The following is a 27,816-nucleotide window of genomic DNA, read 5'->3' as shown; positions in this document are numbered from 1 at the left end:
GTACATAAAACGCCACCCTAAGATCATTACTTCAGTAAATGTCCCGGCTAGAGATCAAACGCTAAACACTGCAAAAATTTCTAATTTCGGTTTGTCAAATTTATTACCGGGTCTAGCCTGAGTTAGGGGACGCCAACGAATTACCATAACATGGCTTGTCAAATCTTTCACATCTGAAACTGAAAAACGAGAAAGAAGTATCTGCCTGTTGCTGAATATGAGGTAAATTCTGTAGTGTATTCACATATTTCAAAGACAGGTGTGGAAAGTAAATTATATGGCAAAGAAACAGGCACGTGGAAAGGTAAAGAATATGTCAAAGAAACTGACATGTACGGATGATGAAAGGAATATGTTTACAAAAGCAAATGGTGACCTATAACAGGCACGGGCCGGTTTGGAAATGTTGTGTATGGCAGAAGCTGAAAATGTACTGGGGTGTCACGGAATTAACATATATATAATGGGTCTAGAAATAAAACACCGAAGAGAAAGGGTAAGCAGTACTAAACACAGCCATGCTTGGTTGTCCTGTATTTAACATAAACTGATTTTTATGAAAGTAAAAAATATATTGCCCATAACATACCTATTCTTTATAATTTTTTTTTTTTTTTGCATTACATCAACAAAACACTAGCTATTTACGGGTATTTTATTCTGAATCATTACATTTATATAAAATACATAAATATTTGTAACTAAAATTGAAAAAGTGTTACACTAATATTTTTACGAAAGGGAAACTAGTAAATTTTATATTAAACAAATTTTAAATATGTGAAAGTAAAAAGTTTTTGCCCATAACATACCAGCTCTTTATGAGTTTTTTGCATTACATCAACAAAATACTAACTATTTATGGGTATTTTACTCTGAATCATTATATTTATGTAAAATACATAAATGTTTGTAACTAAAATTGAAAAAGTATTATACTTATATTTTTACGAAAGGGAAACTGGTAGATTTTGTATTTAACAAAATTTAAATATGTGAAAGTAAAAAAGATTGCGCCCATAACATACCAGCTCTTTATGGATTTTTTGCATTATATTAACAAAATACTAGCTATTTATGGGTATTTTATTCTGAATCACTACATTTATGTAAAATAAATAAATGTTTGTAACTAAAATTGAAAAGGTGTAATACTTATATTTTTATGAAAGAGAAACTGGTAAAATTTGTATTTAACATAAATTAAATATGTTAAAACAACATTACAGGTGATTTTATTAGTTACTTAATTTGTTGGTAAGAAACAAGGTTTTTTTTTTTTTGCAAAATTTGTTCATTAGATTTTTTCAAATAATTAGGATATAAAAGTAAATTTTCACAATCTTTTATTAGCAATAGACCCCAATTTCTTCCTAAGCAATGACGAAATCAAGATTTTTTCCTTGGAGGGGGGGCCAAAATGATTGACAAATAAAATTATTTTAATATGTTATATTCAAAATAATTTTCATCTATTTAAATATATGGCATCCTAAAATATCAAATATTAACTTTAATTATAAAGGTATATCTATTTAATAAATATGTAATATAGTCATAACAAAAATTAAGACAAGAAATAACATTTGATTAAATATTTTATAGGAAAAAATGCACTTTTCATCCTCAAAGTTTCACCCCAAACATATAGCATCCTCAAAATTTCGTAATTTTGGCCAATTAAGAACAATTGACGGGAAATGAAGAATTGATCGTTAGAACCAACGATTTTACCCAACAAAAAATGGGTAAAATCGAATAGAGCCATTTTTAATGGAACAATTGCAACGGACAAAAGGCTCAATTCTTCTCCTTCTTCGCTCTGCTTTTATGCAACCCCAAAATTTTTTTGCCAATCTCTGGAGTTTTAACGACCGTTATACAACTTTCAAAACAAATAAATTCATTCTAAATTTTTATTTGGGATTATTTCATAAACCAAATTGCGGTCACTTTGTGTAAAGTATCACTTTCCCATAAAAGACCAGCTATTTATGATTTTCCTCCATTATTAGAACATGGTACCCATTTTTTTATAACTAAATTTATTTATCGAATAAAATAAAAATAAATTTATTTTCTAATAAAAGACCAGCTCTTTATGGTTTTCCTCCATTATAAGAACAGAGTACCCATTTTCTCATAAATAAATTTATTTATCAGATAAAATATAAATAAATCTATTTTTTAATAAAAGACCAACTCTTTATGACTTTTCTCCATTATAAGAGCAGAGTACCCATTTTTTCACAAATAAATTTATTTATCGGATAAAATAAAAATAAACCCATTTTTCAATAAAAGACTGGCTCTTTATGACTTTCCTCCATTTTAAGAACAGAGCACCCATTTTTCCATAAACAAATTTATTTATCAGATAAAATAAAAATAAATCCATTTTTTCAATAAAACACCAGGTCTTTATGATTTTCCTCCATCATAAAAACAGAGTACCCATTTTGAAAGTAAAAAGGAATTTATTTATCGGATAAAATAAAAATAAACTCATTTTTCAATAAAACACCAACTCTTTATGACTTTTTTCCATTATAAGAAAAGAGTACCCATTTTGTCATGAACAAGTAACTTCTTTAATTAGAAACCATCGACCCCTTACCAAAGATGATCAAATGCAACTAAATGATTTTCTTGCAAGAAAGTTGCCAAAAGCAGCTTTGAGACTGTAGTTGCTACTTTTTTTTTTCAATCATTTTTCAACGGTACAAAGCACAATGATACTCAAAGCCAAAAGCCAAAAGCCAATATCTTTTTTCCCTAAACAGCAATTCTACAGCTAAAAGCCAAAAGAAAAATGAAAAATGTCGAGAGCTCAATTGCCAACAAAGCTCTTCTTCGCAGCAGCATGTTGGGCCAACCACAGCACTCACAAGTATTTTCCTACAGCTCGTCCTGCAAAAGGGTGGAAGTAAGAGAGTTAAAACAATTGAAATTTCTGATAACAAATCATCGTGGTTAACTCAGCACTGAAGGATCAGACAAAGCCCTTACTTTAACATTTTCCTCAGCTGCGGCAGTAACATCTTCCTTTGTTTCTGATTTGGCGTCTGCATCATCACTATCTGCTTCATCAGCAGCATCATCATCATCGCCTTCCTCAGCCTAAAAGAACAAGCTTTTCCCATTAAGAAAGTGCACATAATAAGAACATATCACAGGTAAAATTTGGAGCAAAAAGAGTCTCTTTTGAGAACAACATTTTAGTCAGGAACTTACATCAGAATCGACTGGGTCATCCTTTGCTTCCTGAAACAAAATCAGACAGGAGTTTGAGATATAAGTTGTCTCTTCATAATCAAATGATCACTGTTCAAATAATGCAGTATAAAGGAAGTCCAAAGTCCAAACTATACAGGAATGGAATTCAAATGTACTCAAGACATCATGCAACAGAGGAGAATTAATGAAAAGTACCTCTTCCTCTCTCTTCTTTTCTGCCTCATCAAAAGCAACTTTTTCAGCCTACAACATGAACATTTTCATATGTCAACAAGCAGACGAAAGTAATTTAAACCTTTTTATTTTTTGTGCATCGCTTGGGGAAAAAAAATTCCACATACATCCTTATGCTTGCCCCATGTCTCTTCAGCCAACTTCTTAGCATATTCAAGATCATCAGATACCAATACATTGTCATATAGAGTTCCAGATTTCACCTGAAGAGATACCAATATATTGTCAAATAGAGTTTTTCTTGCGATTGTTAAATTGACAAAAAATGCAAGAAAAAGGCAATTGACAAAACAGAGATGAAAATAACCAGAAGAAGAGAAAAAAAAAAAAAGAGGTACTTTAACCTGTAATGGTACATTATTCAAAGGCCAACACTCTACATTTCCCTTTAATGACTTCAACACAGCTAAGAATAATTGTTTCTTCCACTCACCAGTCAACTTCTTAAAGCTAAAACAGTTGAAAAACCTACTTCTAAGCCCATGTTGCCATTAACAAACATTACGTAAATATATTACTGTAAGTCAGATAAGGATCAGATTCAAGAACCTCTAGCTTACTAAAGCATTACCATAGTAGGACTATAAAAAATTTACCCTCACAATGCCGAGATCATAACCCCAAATCAACCATAATTAGTTATCACTTGAACATTAACATGAAGAAGAATATCAGAAGCAAGCAAATTTTCAATCCTAAATTATTTAAGAAAATTATGCATTGTCAAAGATGTCTTGCCTCATTGAATTACCCAAGCGGAGTGAAATAAAATACAAACTGGCATTATGAAGAATGTTGCAAATAAAACCTGTGAAAAATGTTACAGCTTGCCAGAAAATTGCAATTCATCAATGCAGAATGACAAGGCCATGGTTTGAATACAATACATGTTTCTACAAAGCTGTCCTCAATCTAAATATAAGTAAGATTATGAATAAAACCTGTTAGAAATGTTAATGCTCATTGGAAAATTGTAACTAGTCAACGCAGAATGAGAGGGCCATGGTTTTCATATAACAATTGTTGCTACAAACTCTCCTTAGTCGACCAATCACATGGCTGCATATGAAACCAGAAAACTATCAACTCTGTCCTCAAGGAACAGACACAAAGCACACCAATGAAGAGCAGGGATTGTCAAGAAACGAACAGGAAACCACGCCTATAAAGAGTAAGGCTCACTGACGTAAATATAGCCCAAACAAAAGTTATCCACCAAGCCAGAAACAAGGCCATTTCTTTGACCAAAGCAGAGCAAGGCAGTAGATTACATGGCAACTTGAAATCTGCCAGCAAGTTAACATCAATATGGGATAATCCAAGAAGGAGAAGTGCAATCGCAGCAGGCGCAAAGAACTGCAGAACTACAAGAAACATGTAATGGTTGTGCAAGAAAACTTTTGCCCTGCTATAATCCAAGTCAGGGACCTTACTGGCATGCAATCTCTGGTACCAACACAGTACCGCTTCATTTAAAAACATCTGCACATTTGGCCGCAAAGACAAAATTTGCAAAATACCAGAACTGAACATGCACCAAACCCTGAACTTGTAGAAATCTGATCGCAACATGCCCAATCTATCTATCAACTCCTCAGTATATTTGTTCCTACCATTGGAATGAAGCCCTTTGATTCCATCAGATTTCTCGCAGACGAGGAGTTCAGTAAATGGGCCAACCCAAAGCGTGGAAGTGAATACAACTAACAAGTAATTGCCATAAAGAAGCATTCTTCCAAACCATCCACAGGAAATTATGGACAAATTAGAACGAATCTGATCAGTTCCAAGCCAAAAGGCACGAGCATTCCTCGTAGCTGGGATGTAAAAGAGACCCACAATGCAGCCCACTAGAACAGCAATAAAGAACTTCCCAAATCCGTCCAACGATTCAAAATCAAAATCAAGACCCCAACCGGGAACCATCTCCAAAACAATCGCGAGGCCCCAGAAAAACCCAAGAACCCCAAATACCAGACTCAACAGCCTCTCTGACCTTTTAGAAGCTGATCGCTCAAATGAAAGCTTGGCAATCAAAATTAACAATCTACATACCCCAACAATTCCTAACAAAATCGGGATCACGGACCCATTTTCTAAAATAACATATTAAAAAACCTACACCATCGCTTTTCCTTGAAGTCTGCCATTGCATCGGAAGGGTCTTTAAAGTGTGTCCATGATTGTATAAATTCAGATCTGGATGCTAGAGAGGAAGAGGGAACCATATGTCTATTGGAAACTGAAAATTGATAGAGAGGGAAAGAGAGATAGAAGGGGAAAGGTGCAGGGGAGGTTGCAATTGAACTTTCGAGCGCTCTGATCTGAGAACAATATTTGGGAAAGTAGCCTTGCAAGTGTGGAAGGCTTGAAATTCATGTGGTGCTAGGCTTGACAAGTGCTGTGCCGGGAATGGTTAAAAAATTTTCAATGCGCGGCTCTACCAAAAATTGGAAGGGAGCAAAATTTTGAAATTTTCACAAAAAAGCACCCATGATTTCTCACCAATAACATAGAAACTTTGGCCCTCTAGAATCAGTATTTGGAGGGAAGCTTTCCCGCTCTCCTTTTGGCGAGAATTTTAAGCAAGAAAAGTCCTTACCCTCGCAGAGTATATGATGGCTCCAATTTCTTGTGAGGTATTGTCATTTTCCTTGCTATAAGCCTCTTAAGAGCGTCAAGCTTTCTACTTCTTCATAAAGTTGTTGTCACTAATACCCTTTTTTGTTGTAGTGAAGGGAGGAAAATCATAAAAAACTGGTGTTTTATTGAAAAATATATTTATTTTTTCATCCGATAAATAAATTTATTTATGAAAAATGGGTACTCTGTTCTTATAATAGATGAAAACTATAAAGAGCTTGTGTTTTATTGAAAAACGGGTTCATTTTTATTTTATTCGATAAATAATATTTTTTTTTAGAAAAATGGGTACCATATTTTTATAATGGAGGAAATTCATAAAGAACTGATTTTTTATTTAAAAAAGAGTTTATTTTTATTTTATTCGATAAACAAATTTGTTTATGGCAAAATGGATACTCTTTTCGTATAAGGGAGGGAAGCCATAAAGAGCTGATGTTTTATTGAGAAACGGGTTCATTTTTATTTTTTCGATAAATAAATTTTTTTTATCCGATAAATAAATTTGTTTATGGCAAAATGGGTACACGGTTCTTATAATAGAGGAAAGACATAAAAAATTAGGATTTTATTGAAAAATGGGTTTATTTTTATTTTATCTGATAAATAATTATTTAAAAAAAATAGGTACTCTGTTCTTATAATAGAGAAAAGTCATAAAGAGTTTATTTTTTTTATTGAAAAATGGGTTTATTACAATTTTATTCCAGTCAATTGTGACCCATTTTCCCATTAACCTAAGTTAGACGGACTAAATTATTGAGTTTGTTAACCACAGTCAAAATTAACACAGAAGCAACTTACTCAAATTACTCAATCCTTTATGACTTATACCGAATGAATACTAGGAGGCTTATTTGAAATAACAATAAAAATATTCTATAAATGATTTAGTACATTAGTTAGTAAGTACTTGTAACATACTTGTATAATGCATGATTATATGTATAATTTGATATTCTTTTGTACTTATATATTTTAAAATATTTTGTGAAAATATTTTGACCTTTCACATAACCTTAGAAAATAATAAAATTTTATCGTATTATAAAATAATAATTTTATCTTATTATATTCATAGGTTTTAAGTTATAAAAATTGTGATATAGAAACAAGTGATATTCTACATGTAACTAGAAAGATTTGTTGTTATTGTTATCCAAACTTTCAAAATATTCAAAAATTGAAAATGATTACAAACTTACTATTCTACAATTAGTATAATTTGTTAATTAGCCAAAATTCTAGCAAAAGGCAAGCAAATGCAACTTGTAATCAATCCATTCTGATGCATGAAAAAATAAGGTAGCATTCTGCAAATAAATAAAAAAAAATCCACTTTATATGGTTCGTTGTGACAACCAGGCTTATCCCCACTTTTGTTTGAGTTTTGATTACAATGGATATAACCTATTCCCTCCAAACCCCAAATTTTGAATTATAACATTCAACCAAAACATACTCAAACTCTCAGGCTTGATCATACAAGGACAACTAGTGTGAATATCCGTGCTACGCACGGTACTTACATTATTAAAATAAATTAAAAAATTATATCATTTTAATTTGAAAAAAGTTAAAAAAATTATACCAACATAATTCAAATTTAAGATTTGTCTAACAATAGTTCAAAATATCACAAAAACTGTAAATCATTCAAGAATTGTGTTTTTGCAAAAGATGGATCTTAAAATAATAATAATAATTTACATTAGAAAATGAATGATATATGGATAGAAATAAATGTAATTTCATGTTTTTTTATTTTAAAATGAAATACTTACCAATATTATGCATTCGATTTGATAATCTTATATATATATATATATATATGCATTATGAGAATATATATATGTATGTATATATCTGTGTGTGTGTGAATTAACTACCTTTGAATTAATTTTTTTTAAAAAAATTATTTATTTTTAATGCCTTTATAATTTGTGAATGATTGTGAGAGTAAAATATATTATGACAATAAGATACGTTGAATTGTGAAAATTATAATTTAAACAGGCTCCTAAATTTTGGATATTTGGCTTTCGTAGTTGCGAATTTCTTAAATTAACGGTTAGTTATTACTCTAAGTGATATGGTAAGTGTCAGTAATAAATGTGAGATGTGAATTGAAATTTGCAGATATCATTTTACAGGGGTGGTTATTATCCGTTAGTTAAAGTTTAGGAGTTTGAATTTTATGGGGTAGTGGAAAAAACACAAGGGAAATGTGGAAAAAAAATAAGTATGATTATAGGATTTGTAGGGCCGGTTACATGATTAGTTAAGAGATAAATATTTTTTAATTAAAAAATGTAAAATTCTATTAAAATAGCATTCAGACTTTTGATAATTTTGAAAGCTCCTTATCCAAAACCCCCTCAGCAATACATTTAGATATAGATACTAAGCGATAGTTATGATAGCGCAATAGTTTTTATCTGATATAACACGTTGTTACACTTTTAGCGATCATTTGATTTATTGTTGGACATATTCGCCTAAATAAAATAACACCTAAAATTATGGAAGTAAGTTTTCTATCTAAAATAGTAAGTTAAGTGTAATAGATTAGTAACTTTTATACCTCAAAAGGTAAATTGGAATAAATATTAAACTTAATTTTTAAATAAATAGATTACTACTTGATATCCCAAACTTACTTTTAAAAGAGTAAGTTTAGTTCAAATAACAGTAAGTTTTTATACATCAATAGTAATTCTTACTAATAACATGGCAATAAAAATGATTAAGGATCAAAATTTACCATTTTTTGGAATGCATGTACAATTTTTACATTAAAACCTTATCTCAAAGTAGTATTAGAAAGCTTATTTGAAATAATGATAAGATGTTTTTATTAATGATTAAAACTTAGTACCTTAGTTAGTAAGCACTCATAATATACCTTAGTAAGTTTAATTCAAGTAATAGTAAGTTTTTATACATAAATAGTAATTATTACTGATAACATAGCAAATTTGATTAATAATCAAGATTTATTGATTTATGGGACGCATGTACTATTTTATTTTAAAACTTATTTCAAACTAATATTAGGAAGTTTATTTGAAATAACGATAAGATGTTTTATCAATGATTAAAACTTAGTACCTTAGTTAGTAAGTACTCATAATATATTCGTATAATACATTATTATAGGTATAATTTAAAATTTGTTGTACTTATATTTTTTAAAATACTATGAAAAATAGTATGAACTAAACCAGCTCTCCAAAAAGTAAATTTCTGATATGCAGTAGTAATTTATTTTTAAAAAATTTAAGTTGCATATTTATTTCAATTTACGCTTGAACATACATCGATCGGTGCTCTTTGGATGCGTCCAAACTCCCGTGAATGTCTTTAAACTAAATTCTAATCAAAGTAGTATCCAAAATGTAATGATTCAGAGTAAAATGCTCATAAAACTTAGTACAAGGATAGCTAGTGTGAATATCCGTGCTATCCAAAATATTTATGTATTTTACATAAATATAATGATTCAGAGTAAAATGGCAATAAATAGATAGTATTTTGTTGATGTAATGCCCATAATCGGTGGCCCGGATGGCTTTGTTTAGTAATTAGTACTGCTTACACTTCTTCACAAATGTTTTATTCTTAGGCCCTTTATATTTATGTTAATTCCGTGACATCCCAACACACTTTTAGCTTCTGCAGTACGCAACATTTCCAAATCCCGGTTATAGGTCACCACTTACTTTTATAAAAATAACCCTTATTGATCCGTACATGTCAGTTTCTTTGACATATTCTTTACCTTTCCACGTGCCTGCTTCTTTGCCATATGCTTTACTTTCCACACCTCTTCTTTGATTACTAAACATACTGCAGCAACATCCATGGATGACAATTCATCAACTGTTGTTGGAGTGAAAATTGGTCCAACTGCAAAAAGGAAGTCCGCCTTTTCTCTCTCTCTCTCTCTAGCGAACGGACCCAGATTCTCCCAAAGACCGCCTGATTAAAGTCTGGGAAGTTTCTCTGCATCAAAAATGTCTGTGCTGGACCCAACCACCTTCCAAACCGTAGTCCCTTCTCGATACATCACCTTCACTTTTCCCAACCCACTCTTCCTTCCCGCTCTTCCCCATTGCAGCCATCTTCTCCACACCTCTCTCCTCCGCATCGCCGTCCTCGACTCCCCCTCCCCCATAAGCACTACCCCTCGAGTTGCGGCCATGTTAGTCCCACCCAGACGCGAACAAGACTGGACGTTCTCTACCGAAACCGGCCACCTCCAGCTCCTCCTCTCCTTTCCCTATCTTTCCCGCCTGATTTTAATCTCCAACAATGATATTAATAATCCCTCCCACCCCACCTCCTATAATGCTCCACCCTTGTCCACAACCACCGAAAACCCATCAACAACAACAACAATTGAAGAAAATCTATTGCCACTGCTACTGGCTTTGACACCCAAATCGGCCTTTGACCGGAGCAATGGCTTTCCAGAAATACCCTTCTTGAGTTACGAAGATGAGGTGATAAGTAGTCTAGTGTTAGAAATTTGTGTTGGGCCTTGTGTAGCTGAAATGCTAATAGAAAATGTTGTGCTGGAATCGGAAAGTAACAAAAATAACAAGGGTAGGGAGTTTAGAAGAAGGTTGAGGTTTAAGAGGATGCCGAATTTAATTCAAAGCCAGGTCAGGATTCATCCGATCAGTGAACTGGGTGTCGTGGGTGATGAATTGGAGGGGGTAGAGTTTACGGTGGATAATGGAGTATTGGTCCAACCTTATCTGAATCCAATGGTGGCAGGTCTGGTGGTGATTAGTTCGTATTTGGATGAGCAAATCCGATGCGGGATTAGGCCTAGAGCTCTGTGTTTGGGGGTTGGAGGAGGGGCCTTGCTCAGATTTTTGAGTGATCAATTAGGTTTTGACGTTGTGGGTGTGGAGGAAGATGAGGTTGTCTTAAGCGTCGCGAAGAAGTATTTTGGGTTGAGACATAGTGAATCGGTTCATTTATGCGTTGGTGATGGAATGGAATTGATGCAGAGGCTTGCATTAAAAGGACAAGGTGATGTTGATAGTAAGTTTGATGTGGTTATGGTTGATTTGGATTCAAGTGATGCTAGAATGGGCACTAGCGCACCGCCTTTGGATTTTGTCAGAAAGTCTGTTCTTTTGGTCGCTAAAGAAATCATCTGTCAGCGTGGTGTTCTCATTATTAATGTGATTCCTGCCAGCAAGTCATTCTATGAGAGGGTGGTTACTAAGTTTCATGAGGTTTTTGAGGAGTTACATGAAATTGACGTTGGAAATGGGGAGAATATGGTTCTTGCTGCCTCGCGGTTGTCGAAAATTAGGACAGCTCCTATTGATTTTGAGAACTCTTTCCACCAGAAGCTAGAAGCGAGTATCCAGGGATCTTATATGAATTCTGTCAGGAAAATCTAAAGGGTTTGGGTAGCTATATGATTAAGATATATCGACACTTTGTATTTAGTCATTGAGGACAGCAAGGTTCAAGAATCAATGGTGATTCTCAAGGAAATTACAAAAGGTTGCTGCTAATTTGTAGTTAAGATAGCACTTTGAAGCTTCTATCTAACTAGTCCTTCAAGATAAACCAGATTCAAGAACGACTTGGGATTCCTCATTTTCTTTACAATTCTGTGGAAGTGACGAGAGCTTCATGATTATTTCCTGCCTTGGTCGTTGTAAGTGTGGACAGGAGGTGTTTCGGTGCATTTTAATGGGTGCAGAAATGTCAAAGGAGACCGACTTCAAGGCACAGAATGTATCAATTGAATTCCATATTTGATGATAATACAACTGATTCTTTTCAGAGTGCAGTGAAGGCGCTTTCAGCTTCCAAAACTTTGCTTTATGGTAATAGAATGTTCTCCTTGGGTTTTATATTTTTCTTAAAGGGTGCATTATCTGGCATTTCAAGAGCAAACTGCTATGGTACTTTCGGAAGGAGAGGGCATGGGGAAGATAATGCATCACTGACCTTGGGAGAATGAACTGCATAGAGATATCCTTTTTGATGTGAAATAAGTTGCATACTGGCTTTTTGGTATGTAACTCGGAGTAGCATGACCCTCTATAGGACCAGTGTTATAATTTGAGTTCTCCTGTTATGCAAACGCAAAATCGCTTCCTGCATCTGCAGTATTTTTCTGTTTGCCTCGTTGGTTTCATTTTCATGTCTTTTCTGACACATTATCAATAGTTCTATTCTACCTTTATTAAGGTTAACTAAACTTGATATAGTGATCGAAACTGCAAAAGAATTAGTAGCAGCGTATCTGTATATGGTTGATTACCCTACTTTATACAACTAGTACAAGTGTACAACACATCTTAATCCACTACAGGATTGGCAATTCATTTGCAAGTTCATTCAGATCTTTTACATACGCATTGGTCTAAGTAAGAACAGGGGAACAGAAAAGGCAGTTTTTTCAACATTACATCTGCAAAATACGTTAATCAACAATCTATTATATCCACAAAAAGAAGTACAAAAGCTGAAGCGAGAAATGAAAACTTCTGGAGGAGGAGAAGGGTACAATAATAGTAGTACTAAAGGAGGGTAATGAGGATGAAGATGAGGAGGGCTGCAATGAAGGAGTACTTGAGAGCTGCCAGCAAGATTGCTATTGAAATCACAAACAGCTGCCACAGCACCTGCACGCTTGCCCAGGCTAACACCCCAGTCAATCCAACCGCCGCCACGTTATCCGGGTCTGGGTTCAACAGCAGATCAACCCATTTCAGATTCAATCCCGGCCCCCGTCCATTCCCATTCCCGTTCTCCCCATTCTCACCGCCATTATCACCATCGATTCCGTTGCTGTCAGTATTATTATCATCTTTGAGCCCTTCCTTGCTCAATGGATTGCTACTGTCTTCCCCGTTGTTACTTTTGTTGTCATCTGACGCCCGGACCAAAAGCAAGAATTTCTTGCGGAGATTAAATTGTGGGCTGTGGGATTTTAGGGGAAAGTAGTTGCGGAAATTAAAGGGAACAACAGTAGTAGAAGAAGAGGGCGTAATAAAAGATGGTTTGGAGGAGGAGAAAGTGGAGGATGGGGTTAGTGTTAGCGGGGGCAAGAAGGAGGCGAGCCCGTCAACTGATTTCATCATCTGGCTATTCTGCTCTCAGTTCCTCCTCCTCCTCCTCCTAGCCTATATCAGTTGGTTAGACAACAAAAAACAGCACCGAAACTTGTTCAATGGTCGGACAAATTGAATGAAATCGGTAGGCAGACATGCTCACGGTAAATTCTACTAATGCCAAGTGGCTGTGGCTGGCGTTGACCCTTCCCTGTTAGTAAACTAAAATTACCATTGCTGAAGCGTTAATCAAGAGAATTCTAAATGAGCAATTGAAACTCAAAAAAAAGTAAAAGATAAAATAGGCGTTAATTTTGTGCATGGATTCATGAATTTAGAGTCCTAATCACCTAGAAATGCGTCTGCAACTCAAGTTTATAATTTCCTTCTTGATTTCCTACTAATAGCCTTTCCTAAATTGCTGTATTATTTCCCTTTCATCACTTTTGTATTTGGAGACAATTAAGATTTGTAGGTCAAAATATAAGTTTTCAAAATCATCTTTTCTTTTCCAAAAAAAAAAAGAGAGAAAGAAAAGGAAAAAAGAAACAAAATAGTGAAAGGGTGAATTTATTAATTTAATAGTTTAACTTTGAATTTTTATTATTGACTGTTAGTTTTAATGGAAAAGTTAAAGGGTGACATTTTAACCTAAACTATGAGAAGGTTATATATGAATTTTTAAATCATAAGGAATTATGTAGTAAAGTACTAAATCACTGAGATAAAAGATAATTTCAAAATTAACAAACGTCGTTATACAATCTCTAATTCATGTGGGAATTCTTTCTTGAACTTGAAAGTCAGACTTTCTATTTGTTTAACCATTTCTTCATCTTTTCTTTGAAACTTCCAAATCTGTATTATGCTCTACTCTAATATTTCTACACTTCTTCTATCCAAACTGCACATATATGTCCTTAATCCCTATCAATTTAAACCTCTGTCAATAATTTAAAAGTCGTGATAAGTCGTGATCTATAGTCTAAACTCCTATATTTTAAGGGTTAATTACATTTACCTCCCCTGAGATTTGATCATATTACCAATCAATCCCTGTAATTTGTCCAAATAACGGTCTTACCCTTTGAATGATCAAACATTTAACAAAACCCCCTTAATGTCGAAAATGCCCTTATTGAGGCCATGTTGCATTAAAAAAAGAACATATTTTTATTTTATTAACCCTGAAGCAATCCAAAAAAATAGAAAAAAGTTTTTGCTTATTATTTTATAAAAACCATAACTTTGCTTCCATAAATAGTTTTGAATCAATAATTATTTTAAATCTTAAAAATGAATATTAAAAATTAGATAAATTGAAAGAAAAAAAAGAAATTATTTTAATTCCTGGAGTATGGTTCAAATTGAGGAAAACATGCCTTGTGCTCTCCGCAACATGCTTTGAACCACAAATTCGAACCATACTTGAGGATTTAAAATAATTGCTTCTTTTTTATTTTTCTTTCAATTTATCTAATTTTTAGTATTCATTTTTAAGATTTAAAATAATTATTGATTCAAAACTATTTATGGAAGCAAAGATATGATTTTTATAAAATAATAAGCAAAATATTTTTTCTATTTTTTTGGATTACTTGAAGGTTAATAAATAAAAATATGTTCTTTTTTTAATGCAATATGGCCTCAAAAAGGGCATTTTCGGCATTAAGGGAGTTTTTGTTAAATAATTGATCATTCAAAGGGTGAGACCGTTATTTGGACAAATTATAGGAATTGATTGGTAATATGATCAAATCTCAGAAGTAAATATTTTAATGGGCTGAGTCTCTTCCATTTAACTTTCAAAAGACTAGTAGAATACAAGGAACATACACACACACCAAGGAAATTTCCAATAGTCACATTGACTAACATTGTTCAGAATTCAATATCTTTCTTCTGTAACGTCTATTATTACATTTTGTCTCACTTTACCTTTCTAGTAATATTTTTGTGTTTATGATGTTCTTCATCATTGAACTTCAGGTCAACTGAGTCTATGCAAGCATTAATGGATCCTGCGACTGGCCAATTGTGCTAAAATTTCCCAATGAAGTCTTGACTGCTGTAGAATAATCAACCAAGAAGAAATTGGAAAAGCCACCATGGCAGCAAGATTTCCTTTTTACTCTCAGCGAAATCATCATCTGGACAGATACCAAAAATAGTGAAAGGAGAGCTATTGATCAACCACGAGAAGCTATGCATCTTAAACTAGTTTTGGTTGCTAGTTTGTTTATGTCGTTCGTCTTCTTGCTCTGTCATCACCATTTTATAGCTTTCATGAGGAGTGCTAATCCTCCAGCAGCTGCTGTGCATTACATAAGCGATGCTGCTATTAACTGTGGCTTTAATGGCAACTCAACCGCACTTGATGGCCGTGAATGGATTGGAGATGCCCCCTTAAAGTTCCTGTCTGGCAAATCAAGAATCTCAACTGCAGCTGAAAAGCCATTCCCAATTGACCCTGTTCCGTACAAGACTTCAAGAGTCTCTGCAACTGAATTCGGCTATTCATTTGAAGTCAGTCCAGGTCAGAAATTCATTCGCCTACATCTTTACCCTGCCTCATATCGCGGTTTTGAAAATTCTATAGATTCTTTCACTGTCAAAGCTGGCCCTTTTACCCTCCTCAGGGATTTCAGTGCCTCAATTACTGCTGAAACTTCAGGTGTCAAGTACCTTATTAAGGAGTTCTGTCTGAATGTAGAAGAAAATACAAAATTGAACATAACTTTTTCTCCTTCTCTGAATCTGAATAGCAAGTCAAAAAGTACACATGCTTTTGTAAATGGCATTGAGATCATTTCAATGCCAGCTGGACTTTATTACACCTCTGATCGTGACTCAGGAGCCCCTATAGTTGGTCAGAAAAATCGATTCTTTAGTATTGACAATAGCACTGCACTTGAAGTCATACAGAGGTTGAACACTGGAGGGAGCTCTGTGTCATCGGCAGAAGATTTTGGAATGTTTCGAAGATGGAATGAGGACACTAAGTACCTGGTAGAATCCGGAGCTCATCGAGTCCATCATCCAGCACTTAGGATTAAATATACTACAAACATGCCAGCATTTGTTGCCCCGGCAAAACTTTACCAGACCTCTTGGAAAACCGGAGGAAACTTGAAAGGAGACCAGATATATAACTTTACATGGAAAATACCCGTAGAATTGGGCTTTGGATACTTAATAAGGCTTCACTTCTGTGATCTTGATGATGAAATGGCACAGCGTGAGTTAAGGGAATTCAGTCTCCTTATAAATAATCAGATAGCAGAGACAAAGGCTGATGTGATTAGATGGAGTGGCGGCCATGGGGTTCCAGTATACAGGGATTACATGGTCAAAATGAAAGGTGACCAAGGTGGTAGCAGTTGTGATCTCTTGATTGCCCTGCAATCAGCTAATGAATTAGTTTTTGGACTCCTTAATGGACTAGAGATCTTCAAGTTGAGCAACCTCGACAACAGTCTAGCAATTTCAAATCCTGCAACTCCAATGACAGTTTGTACCCCTTCAGGCGTGAAGATTAGAAACATGTTTTTAGCTTTTGGCCATAGCAATGTTGTCACGACTGGTATGACACTCCTCGTTATTTTAGTCAATGTCCTAGTGTACCACTTGACAAGAATTTGGGAAGCAAAATTTTGCCTGAAAAATGACACAGTGGCAGCCACAACTGAGCCGGCTTGTCGTTGCTTCTCACTCGCTGAGATAGTTTTGGCAACACAAAACTTTAGCGATGCATTTGTTATTGGAAGGGGGGGATTTGGCAAAGTGTATAAAGCTTACATCCCTGCCATTCAAGAAATTGTTGCCTTGAAAAGATTGCATTGGAGCTCCCGACAAGGAGCTCATGAGTTTTGGACTGAAATTGAAACACTTTCCAAGCTCCGGCACATTCATCTTGTCTCTTTGATCGGCTATTGCAATGAGAGCCAGGAGATGATCCTAGTTTATGAGTATATCCCTCGTGGCACACTTGCTGATAATCTCTACAAAATGAGCAGAAAGGGAAATGATATTGCTCCTCTTAGTTGGGAGCAAAGGCTTAGAATCTGCATTGGTGCTGCTCGTGGACTGGAATACCTCCACAATGGCACTGAATATGGAGTCATACACCGCGATGTGAAGGATTCAAACATTCTGTTGGACGAGAATTTTGTGGCAAAGATTTCCGATTTCGGACTGTCCAAACTTGAAAGGTTAACCCAATCGAAGAGCTATGTTAGCACAAAAGTTAAAGGCACTCCTGGATTTTGTGATCCAGACTATATTGCAACTCATAGATTGACGAGAAAGAGTGATGTGTATGCCTTTGGGGTTGTCTTGTTGGTAGTTTTGGCAGGGAGGCCTGCAGTGGACAATGGAACTCCAGAAGAACAGCACAATCTTGTATCATATTTCCGTGAATGTATTGCAGAAGAAAACGTGGATAGAATTGTTGATCCTAGTCTACAGGGGAAGTTCTCATCAAACAGTTTAAAAGAATTTGTGAAATCTATTGAAAACTGCTTGCACCACCAGCCCAAGAAAAGACCTACAATGGCTCAAGTGTTGGCGAGTCTCGAGCAGGCATTGCAGCAGCAGGAGAGCACTATGATTTCTGCTTCAAGCGCCAGAGTAGTTGGCCAGCCTTTCCGGGAAGGAACTCTCGAGTCACTGCAAGTACTTGAGGAGAGTGCCAAATCTCCACAGACGGACGGAATCACAAGTACATCAGCCGAACTTCTTGGCTCACCGACTAGAGGACAAGGCTATCCTCCAGCCCGAAAATTGTTATGGGGCTGGCCATGGAAAGCAGTGCTTAATAGAGGTAAGCCTATGAACAGAGAAGGTTTGGTATTACAACATAATTCTGGTTCTCACACCTTAATTGATGAACAACCAAATAAACGTAGACCTAGCTAGACATTTGATGAACAATCTAGTCCTAGCTTTCTCATTTCATGGTCTTACTATCATAGACAAGTGTTAAAACTCCATATCTATTCAGTATCCCATGTTCACATATGCATTCTTTTTGATTAGTAAATCACACATAATATGAGTTTGAAGCAACTAACCACATTCTTATACATAAACCATGATTTTGACTGATATCCTGCCTACATTCTTGATTCTTGCACATAAACCATGATTTCGACCAATGTCCATTCAATGTACTTGATTAGAACTTTGGCAAGCCGAACACAGCTCAGCATTCTTATTATGGTTAGAAGTCTTAAAGTTCCATTCAGATTTGTAGCGTAATTTTCTGCTGAAGCGTTCAGCACGTGTGCTTATATGATGTGATCTGTTGAATTTTGCATTGATAAATGTTACGGTTTGACATTTGTTATTCGTTAGTACTTTTAACTATAAAAGGTTATGCAAATCATGCACTTAACTTTTGCATTCTTGTAGAACTGGTAGTAGCATTTTTATGCTTTTAATGATATTAATGTACTAATAAGGATGGAGAAAAAAGGTGAGCTAGCTTTCAAGAACAACGATGTTAAATAAGTCAGTTGTTACTAAGCATCTCATTTAAATTCATCCTGTAATTTTGAGACGATGGCACTCACTATTAAAGGAGGGCATTCTTATGAGAACTTTAACTCACATAGATTTCGTTCATAATCAAATCAGGGAAAAAGCAAAAGGGTGAAATGTCATCATCACTTGCTGAAGTGCTGCCGCTTTACAGTTACAAGGCACTGGCTAATGCAACAGATCATTTTCATTCAGGGAATATGATAGGGCAAGGTGGTTGTGGCCGAGTCTACAAGGTACTACAAATTACTCAGGAACTGCGTGTATTGTGTACGGGAAACTGAATACCAATCATATTAAACTGTATCTGCAGGGAATTCTATCAAATGGTCAGGAGATTGCAGTGAAAAGAATTTCAAACCATCGTACTCTAGTACTCGGAGAGTTTAAGAATGTAGTTGCAGTTGCTTCTAAACTGCAACATCCAAATATTGTTAGACTGCTCGGATGCTGTGCTGAAAGAGAGGAAGAAAAAATGCTAGTTTATGAGTACATGCCAAATAAAAGCCTGGAGGCCTATTTATTTGGTGCGTTTGAAAACAAGTTTATTTATTCATTTTTTTTGTCTTTATTCTCTTTTATTCGCATAATTATTAAGTTCAGAGAATTAGTTTGAATAGGTATGGCACTATAAGTCACTGTGACTCTTTGTCAGATTCAAAAGAACAAGATGTACTTGATTGGAGCAGACGTGCAATCATCATCCAAGGGATTGGCAGAGCCCTCCTTTACCTTCACCGGGGGAACTCAGGACAGAGGATTATTCATAGAGATCTGACTGCAAGTCACGTCCTCTTAGATAATGGGCTGAATCCAAAAATATCAAATTTCAGCCTAGCCGCATATCTAGGAAGCAGTACGATTAGAGGGACACTGTAAGCAGACATTATTAATTCCTTCTCATTCAAACGCTTTTCTTGGAAAAAAAATAAATTTCTGCCTCTTTATCCTTACATGCTGTGATGCAGCCGATATTTGGCCCCAGAATATTTGGAGCAGGGAAAATTTTCTGAAAAGACAGATATCTACAGCTATGGAGTCTTGTTACTGGAGATTGTAAGCGGAAAGAAAAATTGGCGGCTTGTTGGCGAGGAATGGCATTACTTAATAGAATGTGTAAGTTTAATTGGGTTGGTTGTGAATTTTCTCTTGAAGAAGTCCAGTTCCTCTTCTATTTATTATATATCACATTCAATACTTTCACAACATTTGCAGGCCTGGAAGCTGTGGAATGAAAATAAACCAATGAATTTGGTTGATCCAGCATTGCTTGTTCCACCCACTGAAACGGAGATATTGAGATATGTACATGTTGGTTTATTGTGTGCGCAAGTCTCTCCAGGAGATAGGCCGAATGTCTCTGCTGTTCTTTCAATGCTTAATGACTATGAAATTGCAGAGCTTCCTCGGCCTAAGGTTCCGTCTTATATTACAGCACGGGGTCTATCCAGAAGCTCATCTCTCCAGAAGACTACTATTATACCGAGTTCTGATAATGATTTCAGTTTAACAGACATCGAAGGAAGATAGGGCCATGAATAATAACTTCTGGTTTCCCAGTTGTCGAACAAAATCTATCATAGATGTTTTTAATATTTTCCACATTCAAATTAAAGCAAAAGTTAGTTGACTTCCCATGGTATTCTCGATGGATATTTGTTAAGATTCTAAAAATTTTCACTTTTCCTTTTTATAGCTTCCTGCGGTTATATATATATATATATATATATATATATATATATATATATATAAATCGGCGACTTTGAAGTCAACGACAGCCAGCCCGTGAGTCTACGATGGCACTAGCGGCTGCTCTTGTTTGGTTGATGCCTGATGGTGGTAGAGTTTCCTGTTAATTAATTAGTCTAAACCAAAGGAAAATGTAACCAAACAAGACATCCAATCCAATCCAAGACGCTGAGAATAGCAGCTAGCTTTTCCATCCACGGTTTATTCTCGGCAAAACCACCACCACCACCTGGATTGGATTGCACGGCCAATTAGTTGCCCAAGAAAAAGAAAGCGACAATTCTTGCCTGTTTCCGTCCATCAAGAAACCATCATGTATCTGAAGCCACTTCTAGTAGTCATTCTATTTTCATGCATCTTACTCCGTCCTGATCAGTCTATGGTCGCCCTTTTTAGTGCCGGAAATCCCCCAGCAGAGCCGCATTACTTGGGCGATGTTGCTGTTGACTGTGGCTCTATTGGCAACTCAACTGCACTTGATGGCCGTGAATGGATCGGAGATACAGGCTCAGAATTGATGTCTTCACTGCAACCAAAAGGCAGAACAAGGAGCTCAATTGCTGTCAACAAATTATCCTCCGTCGACGGTGTTCCGTACAGAACTTCAAGAATTTCTGCAACTCCATTCCAGTACACCTTTCGGGTCACCCCAGGTCAGATATTCTTGCGCCTGCACTTTTACCCTGCTTCTTACCGCGGTTTTGAAAAGTCTCTGGACCTTTTCACTGTAAAAGCTGGTCCTTTCACCCTCCTAAGGGACTTCAGTGCTTCACTTACTGCTGATGGTTCTGGTGAAAAATATGTTGTCAAGGAATTTTGTTTGAATGTAGAAGTAAATGCAAAATTGAACGCAACTTTCTCTCCCTCTAAGAGCAGCAAGTTAAAGAAAGTACACGCTTTCGTCAATGGAATCGAGATCATTTCCATACCGGCCGGTCTCTATTACACGTCTGATGGTGAGTTAGGTGCCCGCATGGTTGGTCTGAACAATCGGTTCTATATTATCGAAAACAGCACTGCACTTGAAGTGGTTCAAAGGTTGAATATTGGAGGGGGCTCTATCTCGCCAATAGAAGATTTTGGCATGTTTCGAAGATGGAGTGAGGATTCTAAATACTTGCAGGAATCCGGAGTTCATCGAGTCAGTCATCTGACTAACAGGATTAAGTACACAAACATGCCAGCATTTGTTGCTCCACCAAGGCTTTACCACACTGCTTGGAAAATTGGAAGAGGTATAAGAGGAAATGAGATGTACAAGTTTACATGGAAAATACCTATAGATCTGGGCTTTGGCTACTTAGTCAGGCTTCATTTCTGTGACTTCGATGCTGGTATGACAGAAAGCAGGCAAAGGGAATTCACCATCCACATAAATAATCACATAGCTGAGAATAAGGCTGACTTGATCAGATGGAGTGGCGGCACTGATATCCCAGTATACAGGGACTATTTGGTGATGGTGAAAGGAGAGAAAGAAGTCAGGAATTATGATCTCTTGATTTCCCTACAATCAGTGGATGAGTTGGTTTTTGGACTCCTTAATGGACTAGAGGTCTTCAAGTTGAGCAATCCTGACAACAGTCTTGCGACTCCAAATCCTTTATTTCCAAGACGAGCGTCCAAAATTTGGAACCTGAAGATTCCAAACTTGTTCTCAGCTTTTGGCCAGAGCAATGCTGTTTCAACAGGTATGACAATCATAATTATCTTGCTAAGCATAATACTCTATAACTTGAAGGAAAGTTGGGAACAGAGCTTCATTGAAGAGAAAAACAGTCTGTCAGCCCAAGATGAATCATCTTGTCGTCGATTTTCACTTGCTGAGATCATGGCAGTAACCCAAAACTTTAGCGATGCATTTTTTATTGGAAAGGGGGGATTTGGTAGTGTATACAAAGGATCCATTCCTGGAATTTCAAAGACTGTTGCCATAAAGAGGTTGAATCCAAATTCCAGGCAAGGGGCTCGTGAGTTTTGGGCAGAAGTTGAAACACTTTCCAAGCTCCACCACATACATCTCGTCTCTTTGATAGGCTACTGCAATGAACGCAAGGAGATGATCCTTGTATACGACTACATGTCTAGTGGCACACTTGCGGACAATCTTTATAAAGCTGCCAGAAACGGGAAGGACTGTGTTCCACTCCGTTGGGAGCAAAGGCTTAGAATCTGCATTGGTGCTGCTCGTGGACTTGACTATCTTCACACGGGCTCTGAATATGGAGTCATACACCGTGATGTCAAGGACACAAACATCCTGTTGGATGAGAATCTCGTGGCCAAGATTTCAGACTTTGGTCTATCCAAATTGGAAAAGTTTACCCAATCAAGGAGCTATGTTAGCACAAAAATAAAAGGAACTTTTGGTTACTTGGATCCAGATTATTTCATGACTCAAAATTTGACTAGAAAAACAGATGTCTATGCCTTTGGCATTGTGATGTTGGTTGCTTTAAGCGGGAGACCTGCAGTGGACTCCAGAAATCCAGAGGAACCACGGAGTTTGCTATCATGCTTCAGAGACTGCATTGCAGAAGGGGAAGTTGATAGGATTGTTGACACAAGTTTACGGGGGAAAATACCATCCAACAGCTTAAGAGAATTTGTGAAATCTGTGGAAAACTGCTTGCAGCATCAGCCCAAGAAACGACCTACAATGGCTCAAGTGGTTGCAAACCTCGAGTCTGCATTGGAGCAGCAGGATAGCACCATATTTTCATTAAGAAATTCAGCTCCTTTAGTTGGCCAGTCTTCGCAGATTGGAACTCCCGAGTCAATAAAGTTTGTCAAGAGCGAGGTGGCTCATACAGATGAGGAGCGTAATCAGAGTAAGGTAGCCCAATTGCAAGACGACATCCAGTGTCCAGTAGCCCAAATAGATGAGTTGAGTGCCATGGCTCCTCCAAATGAAGAAACCAAAAGTAAGCACAGCCAGAATCTTGCCTTTCCAGTTAGAGGAAAACCAACTTGGAGCGGGTGGCCATGGAAAGCAGCTCGGCATAGAGGGAAGGCAATGAAGACAACAGAATTAGTCTCACCAAATGATTTGGTTCCACCAAGTGATTCTGGTCCTCGCTTTTCAATTGAAGACATCCGAGCAGCCACTGACAATCTCGTTGATGGCTTTGCTATCACAAATAATGGATCATGGAAATTTTGCATTGGATTTATCCAGCAACTAAAGATGACAGTTTCCATTTACCAGTTTCATTTTGAAATATTTGGTCGGGAGGTTTTAGAACTATGCCGTGAGATTGAGAGACTATCACGATTGAGACACCCCAACTTGCTGTCTTTGATTGGGTATTGTTACCATGAAGATGAGAATAAGATATTCATCGTCTATGATCATATTGGCTCCATCAGCCTCGACAAACATCTCTATGGAACCAGAAATGTTCTTCCATGGAAGTGCAAACTCCGCATTTGCCTCGGTGTAGCACAAGGGCTAGGTCACCTGCATGGGAGTCTGGGGCAAGCTACCATCCATCACGACTTGAGGGCGGCAAACATACTCTTGGACGAGGACGGGAATCCAAAGATTTCTCTAATCGGCTTGTACAAAGTAAGCCATGTGCATCAGCTTGCTAAGCCCTCAACCAAAGTTCAAGCAACAGGCGTGGAGTATTTGTCTCCTGACTCCAAGACCACTGATTCACAATCATTTGAAAAATCTGATGTGTGCTCATTTGGTTTGTTGTTGCTGGAAGTTCTATGTTGTCGAAGACCAATAGATTCTGAGCTAGATCACGATAACGGTGACAGGTACCTTAAACATTGGGTCAAAAATAACATCAAAACCAAGAAGCTTCATCAGATTCTTGACTTCAATTCCAAAAGGGAAATTGCAGCAGCATGTTTTGCTGAATTTCTGAGGGTTGCCTTTAGCTGCTTGCTGGTCTGCGAAACTGAACGGCCACCGATGGATGATGTTATCAAGAAATTAGAGTCCGCATTGAAGTTGCAAGAGCAAGCAGAAGCTATGAAGCAAGATTTTAAGGGAAAAGGCTGTGATGATGGTTTCAATCTGGAGGATATTTACCATGATATATCAATATCAAATCTTGCGGACAATTGAAGTGTTTAAACCACCATCACCTCACTCGCGCTTGCAAATTCTAGACGAGGCAATTTCATGCAAGTTGTTAGTTGTTGATGCCTAGCTGATTGTTGTAGATTTTCCATTTTAGTGTCACAGATTACCAATTAGAGCCACGGTTCAACTATTTGGGCCGATTTTTTTTTTTTTTTTTTTTGTGATTTGTAAACTTCAATCATACATGTGGTGTGCTATCAGCTATGTTTAAAAATAAGTTGTTTGCTAACTAAACAAAATGAAGATGTGGAGTGCTATGATACAATGGTTATTTGTCTCGAATCCAAACACAGCTTTCTTGTATTCCTTTAAAAGAAGGCTAGTAGACTTGCATAATTTGATATTATTAGTGCTACTGTTAAACAGAACTCCAATGAGCCAACTGACTTGAGATGATACTTTGCTTGGAAGGGCTCATAGTTCAATTGAACATTGACTCAGTACAAAATTAGGCACAAAAAGAAATTTCTAAAGCAGAACTTTCGCCTGACTAATCAAATCAATCAAATTCTATTCTATTTCCTTAAACCAAGTTTCTACTCTTACTTTGTCTCATCTCTATCCATATTATTATTCTAAGGGTTTACTCTAATGCCTCTCTAGTGAACACTAGTTTGGACAAATGAAACTAAGTTGCGAAAGTGTATAAATCGAATGAAACCAGTAAATGTGACTGCACACATTCAAAAAGGTAAAATTAGCTACAAAATAGGTTTTACTAACTAGTGCCTCAGCATCTGCTAGCAAAATCTTTAGATGTTGAACGTTATATATACATCTTTTGAAGCAAGGCAAGTTGCATTTTGGTATATCTACTTCTGGTCTAGATGACGCTCTATATGACCAACATAATCAAATCTAAGGTCTCCTATTATGCATTTGGAAAACAGCTGCTAGATGATTTAATATGTTTTTAAGGACTACGTTTCCGCATTTATAACATTTTTTTGATTTCCAGATGCCTGTAAGTGCTAAAGATCCCACGCTTTTGGACTTCTTGATGAAGAAATGGAGCATCTTTTCTTGCGTTTTCTGATAAACTGTCAAGAAAGACAATCAACTAACTTGATATGGTACTCAAGACCGCAAAATGGTTAGTAATATGTACTCCATTAACTGGAATGATCAAAAAGGAATCGGAAGTTGCTCTATCTGATTACTGTAGATTTGTACTTACTAATCACCATAAACTATAATCCCCGTACATTAGACAAAAAAAAACAGAAAACAAAAGATCAACTACAACATTGCAAAAGACATCTCACAATTACATCTGGCCAAACACCTTGTATGCACAAAAAAAGTATGTAGAAAGCTGAAGCAAGAAATGAAAAATCGTTGAGAAGAAGGGGTACTAGTTAGTAGTGCTGAAGGAGGGTAATGAGGATGAAGATGAGGAGGGCTGCAATGAAGGAGTACTTGAGAGCTGCCAGCAAGATTGCTATTGAAATCACAAACAGCTGCCACAGCACCTGCACGCTTGCCCAGGCCAACACCCCAGTCAATCCGACCGCCACCACGTTATCCGGGTCTGGGTTCAACAGCAGATCAACCCATTTCAGATTCAATCCCGGCCCCCGTTCGTCCCCTTCTCACCGCCATTATCACCATAGATTCCGTTGCTGTTAGTATTATTATCATCTTTGAGCCCTTCCTTGCTCAATGGATTGCTACTGTCTTCCCCGTTATTACTTTTGTTGTCATCAGACGCCCGGACCAAAAGCAAGAATTTCTTGCGGAGATTAAATTGTGGGCTGTGGGATTTTAGGGGAAAGTAGTTGCGGAAATTAAAGGGAACAACAGTAGTAGAAGAAGAGGGCATAATAAAAGATGGTTTCGAGGAGGAGAAAGTGGAGGATGGGGTTAGTGTTAGCGGGGGTAAGAAAGAGGCGAGCCCATCAACTGATTTCATCATCTGGCTATTCTGCTCTCAGTTCCTCCTCCTCCTCTTCCTCCTCCTCCTCCTCCTAGCCTATATCAGTTGGTTAGACAACAAAAAACAGCACCGAAACTTGTTCAATGGTCGGACAAATTGAATGAAATCAGTAGGCAGACATGCTCACGGTAAATTCTACTAGTGGCAAGTGGCTGTGGCTGGCGTTGTCCCTTCCCTGTTAGTAAACTAAAATTACCATTGCTGAAGCGTTAAACAAGAGAATTCTAAATGAGCAATTGAAACTCAAAAAAAAAAAAAGAAGATAAAATAGGCGTTAATTTTGTGCATGGATTCATGAATTTAGAGTCCTAATTACCTAGAAATGCATCTGCAACTCAAGTTTATAATTTCCTTCTTGATTTCCTCTTGATTTCCTAGTAATAGACTAATAGCCTTTCCTAAATTGTTGGATTATTTCCCTTTCATCTCTTTTGTATTAGGAGAAAATTAAGATTTTGTAGGTCAAAATCATCTTTTCTTTTCAAAAAAAAAAGGGAGAAAAAAAAGAAAAAAAAGACAAAAAAAAAAAGAAACAAAGTAGTGAAAAGATGAATTTATTAATTTAATAGTTCAACTTTATATTTTTATTATCGACTGTTAGTTTTAATGAAAAAGTTAAAAGGTGACATTTTAATCCAAACTATGAGAATGTTATTTATGGGTTTTAAATCATAAAGGATTATGTAGTAAAGTACTAAATTACCGAGGATAAAGGATAATTTATCAAAAAAAATTACTAATATCTAACTAGATTATGTATGTTTTGTAATTTTTGTATTCAAAATTGACAAATGTCGTTATACAACCCTCTAATTCACGTGGGAATTCTTTCTTGGACTTGAAAGTCGACTTTCTAATTGTTTAACCACTAGTGTGAATACCCGTGCTACGCACGGTGCTTACATTATTAAAAAAAAAATTACAATCTATGGAAGAATTTAAAAATAGCAAAATATTATAATCACGGGCACATGAAAGTATATTTTAAAAAATGAAACTTTGTAACAATAGTTCAATATATGATAAAAACGTCTCAATTATTATAAACGATCATTTCGATGAAGGTTGGATCCTGAAAAAAAAATAGAAATCTATATCATAAACTGAGCGACATATGGGTCCAATTAAATATAATTGAATATTTAATTTGATAAGTAAATGAAATACTTACAGACATTTTACCCTTGATTTGATAATCTTCTACGAAAGTGTGAACATTCCTCACACCAATCAACCTTGAGTACAAACGCCAGTATTGGGGGTTTAATTAACTCTGTTGTTTTTTG

General features: G+C 36.2%; 6 protein-coding genes across 6 annotated transcripts; 3 read left to right on the top strand and 3 right to left on the bottom strand.

Annotated features, from left to right (window-relative positions):
• Window positions 1-2,626: 2,626 nt before the first annotated feature.
• LOC113723839 (uncharacterized) lies at window positions 2,627-5,856 on the bottom strand. Its single transcript, XM_027246807.2, has 6 exons — window positions 4,413-5,856; window positions 3,579-3,674; window positions 3,433-3,480; window positions 3,235-3,264; window positions 3,010-3,120; window positions 2,627-2,910 (listed from the first exon to the last, which is right to left on the bottom strand). The coding sequence occupies exons 2-6, from the start codon at window positions 3,653-3,655 to the stop codon at window positions 2,715-2,717; spliced, it is 462 nt and encodes a 153-aa protein (XP_027102608.1). The 5' UTR covers window positions 3,656-3,674; window positions 4,413-5,856; the 3' UTR covers window positions 2,627-2,714.
• Window positions 4,609-10,238, bottom strand: LOC113723838 (uncharacterized). The gene is made up of 3 exons (XM_027246806.1): window positions 10,154-10,238; window positions 9,896-9,996; window positions 4,609-5,496 (listed from the first exon to the last, which is right to left on the bottom strand). Exons 1-3 carry the CDS (start codon window positions 10,236-10,238, stop codon window positions 4,609-4,611), a joined length of 1,074 nt encoding a protein of 357 aa, XP_027102607.1.
• Window positions 10,239-10,316: 78 nt separating this feature from the next.
• LOC113723837 (uncharacterized) lies at window positions 10,317-12,109 on the top strand. Its single transcript, XM_027246805.1, has 2 exons — window positions 10,317-11,522; window positions 11,930-12,109. Exons 1-2 carry the CDS (start codon window positions 10,317-10,319, stop codon window positions 12,107-12,109), a joined length of 1,386 nt encoding a protein of 461 aa, XP_027102606.1.
• A 2,982-nt stretch (window positions 12,110-15,091) lies between these two features.
• Window positions 15,092-20,381, top strand: LOC113725710 (receptor-like protein kinase FERONIA). The gene is made up of 7 exons (XM_027249032.2): window positions 15,092-15,109; window positions 15,195-18,027; window positions 18,843-18,982; window positions 19,060-19,273; window positions 19,402-19,621; window positions 19,715-19,862; window positions 19,962-20,381. The coding sequence occupies exons 2-7, from the start codon at window positions 15,411-15,413 to the stop codon at window positions 20,274-20,276; spliced, it is 3,654 nt and encodes a 1,217-aa protein (XP_027104833.2). The 5' UTR covers window positions 15,092-15,109; window positions 15,195-15,410; the 3' UTR covers window positions 20,277-20,381.
• Window positions 20,382-20,488: 107 nt separating this feature from the next.
• Window positions 20,489-24,833, top strand: LOC113725708 (receptor-like protein kinase FERONIA). The gene has a single exon (XM_027249029.2). The coding sequence runs from the start codon at window positions 20,809-20,811 to the stop codon at window positions 24,574-24,576; it is 3,768 nt and encodes a 1,255-aa protein (XP_027104830.1). The 5' UTR covers window positions 20,489-20,808; the 3' UTR covers window positions 24,577-24,833.
• Window positions 24,834-25,952: 1,119 nt separating this feature from the next.
• On the bottom strand, window positions 25,953-26,509 carry LOC113723834 (uncharacterized). The gene is made up of 2 exons (XM_027246803.2): window positions 26,191-26,509; window positions 25,953-26,125 (listed from the first exon to the last, which is right to left on the bottom strand). Exons 1-2 carry the CDS (start codon window positions 26,507-26,509, stop codon window positions 25,953-25,955), a joined length of 492 nt encoding a protein of 163 aa, XP_027102604.2.
• Between the last annotated feature and the right edge of the window lie 1,307 nt (window positions 26,510-27,816).

This window comes from Coffea arabica, chromosome 2c (assembly GCF_036785885.1).
Source record: "Coffea arabica cultivar ET-39 chromosome 2c, Coffea Arabica ET-39 HiFi, whole genome shotgun sequence".
In the NCBI taxonomy this organism is placed as follows: Eukaryota; Viridiplantae; Streptophyta; class Magnoliopsida; order Gentianales; family Rubiaceae; genus Coffea; species Coffea arabica.
The sequence above is the reverse complement of the archived record's forward strand: the minus strand, read 5'-3'. Positions and strand labels throughout refer to the sequence as shown.